Raw genomic sequence first — 8,951 nt, forward strand, 5'->3', positions numbered from 1 at the left:
TTTTCATTGGCAGTTTATGTTAACTAATGAATTAACTAATGTTAACTAATGAAGCCCTAATGTAAAGTGTGACCGAACAATAAAGAATCAAAACACTTTCAAACAATATCTAGGGCATGTTGTAGTCCAGATTAAAATGTAAAAAGTTTTAAATTAAATAGCCTATTAAGTTTAAATATTTAAGTATTTGGCGCTGTGATGAACATCATAGCAAATACACAAATCTGAATGGCTGTTTAAATCATTTAAACACGATTCAGAAACAGAAAGTAGTGCAGCTGCTTTGTTTACAGGGTTTCAAGGCAGTTTAGCGCCATCTGCTGTCTGAGAGTGAAAGTGCGCTTTCATCCAGAGCGTCTCTCACATGTTCCGCCATGTGCTTCTCGTCCGCGCTTATTTACATCAGAGTGCGCACTAGTCTTTCACGCAGCATACAGGGTGTTGTGCATTTTGACCAGTTGATGGGAAAAGTATTCTTAAAATGCATTCAAAATTCGGAATAATTTGTAATATATAATTATTCACGGTATTTAGAAGTGCCCACGATAACAATACCGTGCATATTCATTACCATGATATATCGCAGTACCGAATACAGGCACATGTCTACTCTCATCTTTGATTGCCTGAGAGTTAGTGAATTATCAGCAAATTTTCATTTTTGGGTGAACTGTTCCTTTAAAGTTGCTACACGATAACGCATTAAAGCAGCATTGTTCTGCTCCTTTAGGCTAAAATTTGAAGCTACTTTTAGCTGTACAAGAGCATTAACAGTCGAATCAATCCTGCTCACCATGTCTCTCTCTCTTTGTTTCAGCTGGGAATGGAAGATGAGGATGTGATTGAGGTGTATCAGGAACAGACCGGTGGCTGTCGGAATGACTAGACCTTTATTTTCATGCTTTTTATTTTTATCTTAATTTTGTATGTATGACATGTATTTCATCTGTTTCCTTTTGCTGTCACCTCAAAGGGAAGCAGAAAAACCATCTGGATCAAATAGATAATCTGTCAGGCTGCTGCGTTTGTAGGAGTTAGGCGGAATTACAATAGAAAATGTTTTTCTAGCCAAATCCCACGTTCACTGTCCTCTGTCCGTTTTTGTGCTAACCCATCCCTACCTTCATACACATCTTTTAAAGGATTCTGGTCATGTTCTGCAATGGCACATGTAATGTTGTGTTGTGCCCTGAGCTGATTGAAAACAGTCTTGTTTATCTGCAGAGTACTGCTCAAAATCTTTAGATTATGCTATTGAATCCAATCAACAAATCAAGATTAATTTTTGACGACTGCTTTGGTATTCTTGCATTGTTTTCACTTTTATAAGTAATTAAGGCATTGTTCATTTAGTTGGCCATCATTACATGTTCTGTCAATCCTTAGCTTGTTCATTTAATTGGTTTTGACTCATTTTATACTAGTGAACACTCCTGCCATAATGTAATAGAAAGATTTTACATTCTGGGATGCTTATTTATGCACAATTGTTGTCTAGTGTTAGAAAAGTGTAAAATATTTGTTTGCTCTTCTTGCATGTGTCTGCAGCAACTGTGTACAGTTGTACCATAGCCTGTATAGGCACACTATGAATTGCAAGAGGGAGGTCACTGTATTGTGTTGTAAATGACAAGGTTTCTTTTTGCATGGTTTTGTCTAATGTATTAGAATTTGTACCCCTGTCTGAATCTGTGTTGTCACCTACTCTTCTGCCTGGTCTTGGATATTTGGCTCCCTTTTAGCCACAATAATTGATTTCAAAACCTGAAATTAATAGGTAACTATGTTGTTTGATTAGTACTCAGGGGCGTCATTCTCATACACAGAATAAATACAGCAACAGTGTCACTGGACTCATGTTTCTTTTCCTACACTTTTATGTTTTTTAATTCTATGTGAGATGGGAGGAATATTTGGTCCAGATGGTTTTGTGGATATCGGAGAATTATGACTTTGCTTTGTCTTGTTTTTTTAAATAAAATGTGTCATAAAACTGTTTGTGGTAAAGTGTGTTCTTTCAAATCTTGTAGGAAATGGCCTTTTGAATGTTCCATTTATGAACAATAGATGGCAGCAACACCTCTGCAGCAAGTCTTGGATAACAGTGATAAATCCAAAATATGTCCAAAAATCCATAGAAATCCTTCTTCATTAAAAAAAAAAAATCTAATAAATTAATAAATATCAGTTACAGTATATAACAATATACAAATAAGATATAAAATTCAATGTCATATAAATTCTCTTTCCCCACTTTCAAATTTATATATCAGACCAAGACCAATTTAAGGATAGTAAATGTGCAAAGTTATAAAGTAATAAAAAAAAAAAAGTAATAAAAGATTGTTATATAACAAAATGTATTAACACTTCCCCTTAAGAAAAACAACATCTTTTGTTTTGCTTAACATTTTTTCCAACTCGACGTTTTTTTTGGTACGTTTTGTTAGTACACAAAAATATACAATTAAATTGTATTAAATTAAATTACAATTAAATAAAAATATTTATAATTAAATTATTTACAATGAAATAATAAAACTGGCCTTGCAAAGTCAAACGGAGCTTTCCGTTTCCCACAACTTTATAAAACTAAAATACAAAATAAATGAATATATAAAACTAAAATAATAAATAAATATTAATTAAAATGTGATATTTTTTGTTTATAATGATTAAGTTTGTGGTGATATTGTGACTATAGGTGGTACTTGAAGATTCTGATTTGATCAAAGGAGGAAGAATTTGAGAACCAATGCTTTAATTCAACGTCATTTTCTAAAGCAATTAGTCAGAGGATCTGAGTGTTATTATAGGATTGATCCAATTTGTCTGACGTCGTCATGTATCAGATCCTGACCTGGACGCAGATGAAAACGGGATGAAAAGTCTGGAACTATACTTAACATTGTGTGATCATTTTTAATGTTAATTCTACATAACGGTTTAAATGTTCCTTAGACTGCAGCTCTGAAAAAAAATACGTTTTTTTTTGTTTTTTTTGGTAAAAGTAACAATATTACCTGTGATTCGGTGTGTTTCCAGTGTTACATTTAAGGAGTGTTTGAGGGTTGTGCTCTGCTGCATGTCAGTGTGGTGGGAGAGAGGGCCTTACTGTGTTATACAGAGAGATTGTTTATTTTAAGTGTCTGATTCCAGGAAGGGCCAGATATTAAGGCAGGAGGAAAAGAGAGAGAGAGAGAGAGAGAGTGTGTGTGTGTGTGTTAAAATGGAGGCGTCTGGGAGTGAAACATGGTGTTGGAAAAACAGCAATGGGTGGATAAAGTGATGAGAAAAAGAACGATACAAAAGCGAGAGGGATGGAATGAGGTTCTTGGAAAGTAAGGGAAAACTTGGAAATAATGTCCATGTGATGCTACATACAAATGCCTTAGGGTCTTTATTAAACAAGGTTGTGTTTTCCCCTTTGAGATTAAGTGGTTTTTCAAAATGTACCTTTAGATCAAAGAGTTTTCTTTTATCGTTGTTACAGTAGACTTGAGGAGGCTGCTGGGGTTGCAGTTTGTATAGTCAAAAAGTGTGTATAAAGTATCACACCAAGGCATTGCGTCCTAGTGTTCAAACATAATGCATAGAATTCCCATGAATATGTGTGCTGGTTTTTAGGCACAAAGTGTTGCCGTGGGGGCCTCCGCTATATCCGAACCCCAATGAGATGATCCAGTTTCTGTGCCTGGGATAGAGCACCTCCGAAACCCTAAACACTACCAGATGAGGCCTCGCAAAAGATGGAGGGCTGGCGTGTGTTTATTCGGGGGGAAGGGTGCAGATCACCTATCAGCTCACATTTTCATTCAAATTTAACTTGCATTTGAAGGATGCATATGTCTCTGTTGCATATGTACATTTTAAAAGGATCATATCATGAGGAATCAATATTTTCTTTGATTTTTGATTAATAGAGTTGTACTATGAAAGCATAATGCAACTTTTAGAGCTCCTCCCTAGTCCATAAAGATCATACATTCAACTAAACTGCAAAAACGTCTCGTTTTATATCTCTGAAAGTCAGAAAGATGAGGACATGATTCATGCATGTTTACAGTACATGCAATACCTATTTGGGGTTCAGAAACGTGGTCCAACCATGGAAGGAAGGTTACATATAATGTTCCTAACACCAGAAAAACTACTAATAAGAGAAAATTGTGTTAAAGTCTACCAAACATTGTGCTAGAACCTGCATTAGAAAATGGCTTATGGTTATTTTAACAGGGCCTCTAATCATTTCATGTGCATTTTTTTCATTTAGCAGACGTTTAAACTATAACCGTGAAGGCTCAAAGGATGAAGAAATCACCTAACTGTTCTGAATGTTTTGGTGCAGAAACCTTGACTAACACTATAATTGGACCTCAGGAGAGAAAATAAAATGATAACTTAGGAGCCCTTCAAGGTTGCAGATAATAGACCTGATACACAGAAAGAAAGTGTAACGCCTCAATCCAATATTTTTGGCACAGATACTTGCTGATCTGTACTGTGAGAAACTGAACTGGTGGAAATATTATGTATCAAGAAGGAATGTTTCCCTGGGCAACCCCGCCGTTAACTTCCTTTTCATATTTCTATCAAAGAGAGAGCACAGAATAGACAGCAGATACCTAAACCATCAGGGTGATCTGCTGAGACAGCTCTTTACACGGGTAAACATTGTTAACACCTTGAAAAACATAGGTTAAAGCTTTGTTTGTGGGCTGAGTATCGATACAAATTCAGGTAATTGTAGCTCAAGGGATTGAAAGACTGTTCCTATAAAGGGTGTGCAGTTACCTGGGAAAACATGTTTCTTTCAGGAGGTGGAAGGCACCTGGGACACACAATAGGTAACAGATTTCCACAAAAATGCTCATCACAGATGTACCTGTTAACCCAACAGGCTTGACTGTGGGCGGCCATAAATTGTCAATGCGTGGCCATATTCAGAGAACCTGAGGGATCTTTTGTTAACTGGTGTGGGTGTGTAAACAGAGCTTGGTTTAGCATCTTGTAAATTCAAACGTGCTTCTTGTGTCGAATTGCACACATTCGTTCACGGAAAATACATCTGAATTTGTCCTTACAATGACTTTTGCACTCATACATGGGTAATTCTCAGGAGGCAGTGGCATTTGTGGCTTCACTGTTACTGTTGAACTTTCAATAAATCATTTTTTTTCCACTTGTGGGCCAAAGTATCATTGCCCTAACCAGCCAGACATACAAAAAAGGGCTATAAATAGTCCCAAATATTTAGATTAGTGGTCAACAAAATATTACTGAATACTACTTTGAAAGTCGTGAAGATACAGCAACAGATTTGTTTTCTGTATTGTGATGTACATCCAAGTAAAACGGATCAACTTGAATTGGTCAAAAAAAAATAAAATTAAAGTGAAACATATGCATGGATGTATCATTCTCAATGCATTTAAAAAATGAATTTTCATTTCATGCTGACATTTCTTAAACTTTAATTTAATAGAGTCCTAAATTATGATTATAGTCTTTTAAAGTGTCAGTAACTTTAAGGCCAACCCTAAAGTGCTGCATTATTTCAGCCTCATAACTCTAAGTAGTATCATAAGAGTAAATTATGACTCTTAATTACCACTCAGTTTTGGTGTGCTTTGTATGAAATCACACATTATAATTTAAAAATTTAAATAGCCCATGACATTAGTCTCTAAAGCATGTCAACCCTTGTAAATGTCTTGGGGTTGAATGTTACAGGAAGTTAAGATCAGTGCAAAAAAATGTCTGTTAACAGTCTTATCTAGCAAATATCAGTGTCAGACACATTATTTACAGTTAGTATTTTTGTGCCAAGAACACTATTTCTTCCCATAAAAGAGCTGAACTATTGAGCTTGACAAGGCAATGTGTACACATTATGAAATATTGATAAAGACTTTATGAGAAATGTACCTCTGTTTGAACTATGTGGTCATTTTTTAAAATGTTCCCCAAATGAAGTCACAAAGATCAAATCTGTATTTTAAATGGGGAAATGTCACAGCAGGTTAAGTGCCAGGAAAAAAGTAATATTTAATAAGATTATTGGAGTACATTTTACAAGAAAATACTATTTCAGTTTTTCTATTTCTAGTTTCACGTTTAATTCAACGTGTTACTTGCGGTTTCTGCATATTTTTTTGTCAAATTTACTACCAATTTCTAAGTGAAAATTGTTTCTACATCAATTTTTTTATTGTAAAACTAAAAATACAAATGTAACATTTTCTCAAAGTTAAATTGATCAAATAATGTGACTAAGTTCAGTATCAGTTAATTATATCAGGATAAGAACACATGTAACACACAAATGGTAACTTTTCTTAAGAATGCCCCATATCTCACCTCAGTAAAACCACTGCTGTTATGTTATAAACATGTGTGTGTGTGTGTGCGCGCGCACGTTTTTGTGACATATGAGGCCACAAATTTGTATAATGACATGGGTATGACAGGTATTACAAGGAAAAGGTGACTTATGAGGACATTGCCCATGTCCCCATTTTTCAAAACGCTTATAAATCATACAGAGTGAGTTTTTTTGAGAAAGTAAAAATGCACAGTTTCCTGTAAGGGGTAGGTTTAGGGGTAGGGTTGGTGTAGGACAATAGCAGTTTGTACAGTATAAAAACCATTACGCCTATGGAATGTCCCCACAATTCACAAAAACAAACGTGTGTGTGTGTGTGTGTGCGTGTTTATGGGTTGGGAGCAAATCAAACAGTGACAGTTTACGCTGTTGTAAAAAATTCCATAAACCTAACCATCAATCCAAGTGATGGAAGTTTCTTGGCTGCACACGCTGTGAATTGAGTGCCAACACACCCAATCAGACACTGGGGTGCATGTACCCACACAAATAATCATATTACACTGGAAAAACAACTGCATGATCTAGTTACTTTGAGAATGTTTTATGGACATTGTTTAAAATACTAATTAAAAACATGTTTTACAGAGGCCGTTTTGTAGCATTATGGCTCACTGCCAAGTAATCATAATCCTGTACTATTTGGACACGGATGAAACGTGGTATTCCAGATACCAACAAGAATTCTGGATCCTTCTGGATCATTAGTGAAGTATCTATTCTCAAAGATACTGTAACCCACCCACCCCCATCACCCTCCAAATGCCCTTACAGAGAAACATCCCTCAACTCTCTGAAAAAAAAAAAAAAAGAAAAGAAAAAAAACACAGGAGAAGGGGACGTGGGATGGGGCGTTTCCCTCACCCTAAAGAATGAAGCGGTATCCAGTTTCATCTGGAGAGGAAGGGAAGAGATCTTATGTTTTGGTGCATCTCAGGGCTTCCTGTTGTCCCAGAGGCAGGGTGGCAAACTTCACACCATTCGTGATTATATCCTGTTTTTGTAGACCACTTTTATGTGTCTTTCTGTCTTAAGAGAAAGGTTTACTTTTTCACCATTACAGTCCCCCTTGATTCGTTTGTTCACCCTTATTCTGTTGTTGTCCTAGCTTCTCCGCTCTTAGATTCATGCTACAGACTGAAACCATTAATGGACTTGGGACACATGGAGGGCTACTCACTTGAGGTCTGTTTTTGTAGTAAATTATGCGGTTATCAGTTTCAACTACTTGCTAACAACTGTTTTGGGGGAAATATCAAAGGGTTGTCAGGGCATCGACATGAGTCACCATTTGTGACCCTGGAGCACAAAACCAGTCTTAAGTCGCTTGGGTATATTTTTAGCAATAGCCAAAAAAACATTGTTTCTAGTTTCACGTTTAATTCAACGTGTTACTTGCGGTTTCTGCATATTTTTTTGTCAAATTTACTACCAATTTCTAAGTGAAAATTGTTTCTACATCAATTTTTTTATTGTAAAACTAAAAATACAAATGTAACATTTTCTCAAAGTTAAATTGATCAAATAATGTGACTAAGTTCAGTATCAGTTAATTATATCAGGATAAGAACACATGTAACACACAAATGGTAACTTTTCTTAAGAATGCCCCATATCTCACCTCAGTAAAACCACTGCTGTTATGTTATAAACATGTGTGTGTGTGTGTGCGCGCGCACGTTTTTGTGACATATGAGGCCACAAATTTGTATAATGACATGGGTATGACAGGTATTACAAGGAAAAGGTGACTTATGAGGACATTGCCCATGTCCCCATTTTTCAAAACGCTTATAAATCATACAGAGTGAGTTTTTTTGAGAAAGTAAAAATGCACAGTTTCCTGTAAGGGGTAGGTTTAGGGGTAGGGTTGGTGTAGGACAATAGCAGTTTGTACAGTATAAAAACCATTACGCCTATGGAATGTCCCCACAATTCACAAAAACAAACGTGTGTGTGTGTGTGTGTGTGCGTGTTTATGGGTTGGGAGCAAATCAAACAGTGACAGTTTACGCTGTTGTAAAAAATTCCATAAACCTAACCATCAATCCAAGTGATGGAAGTTTCTTGGCTGCACACGCTGTGAATTGAGTGCCAACACACCCAATCAGACACTGGGGTGCATGTACCCACACAAATAATCATATTACACTGGAAAAACAACTGCATGATCTAGTTACTTTGAGAATGTTTTATGGACATTGTTTAAAATACTAATTAAAAACATGTTTTACAGAGGCCGTTTTGTAGCATTATGGCTCACTGCCAAGTAATCATAATCCTGTACTATTTGGACACGGATGAAACGTGGTATTCCAGATACCAACAAGAATTCTGGATCCTTCTGGATCATTAGTGAAGTATCTATTCTCAAAGATACTGTAACCCACCCACCCCCATCACCCTCCAAATGCCCTTACAGAGAAACATCCCTCAACTCTCTGAAAAAAAAAAAAAAAAAAAAGAAAAAAAACACTCTGAATATACATGCTTAATATGGAGCCAGAATGATCTCAATAATAATTCACGCAAAAGACGCGATGCACACATGCGTAACCCAATTCCC

At 36.1% G+C, this 8,951-nt stretch overlaps 1 protein-coding gene across 1 annotated transcript in view; it reads left to right on the plus strand.

The window, feature by feature from the left end:
• LOC107660026 (small ubiquitin-related modifier 1-like) overlaps positions 1–1,993 on the plus strand; it is a 6,385-nt gene extending 4,392 nt beyond the window's left edge. The window contains exon 5 of the mRNA XM_016449170.1: positions 818–1,993. Within this exon, the coding sequence (XP_016304656.1) occupies positions 818–886 (69 nt within the window). The 3' untranslated portion in view covers positions 887–1,993. The remainder of the gene's footprint in view (positions 1–817) is intronic.
• The last annotated feature ends 6,958 nt before the right edge of the window (positions 1,994–8,951 follow it).

Source organism: Sinocyclocheilus anshuiensis, unplaced genomic scaffold (assembly GCF_001515605.1).
Source record: "Sinocyclocheilus anshuiensis isolate Anshui unplaced genomic scaffold, SAMN03320099.WGS_v1.1 scaffold55, whole genome shotgun sequence".
In the NCBI taxonomy this organism is placed as follows: Eukaryota; Metazoa; Chordata; class Actinopteri; order Cypriniformes; family Cyprinidae; genus Sinocyclocheilus; species Sinocyclocheilus anshuiensis.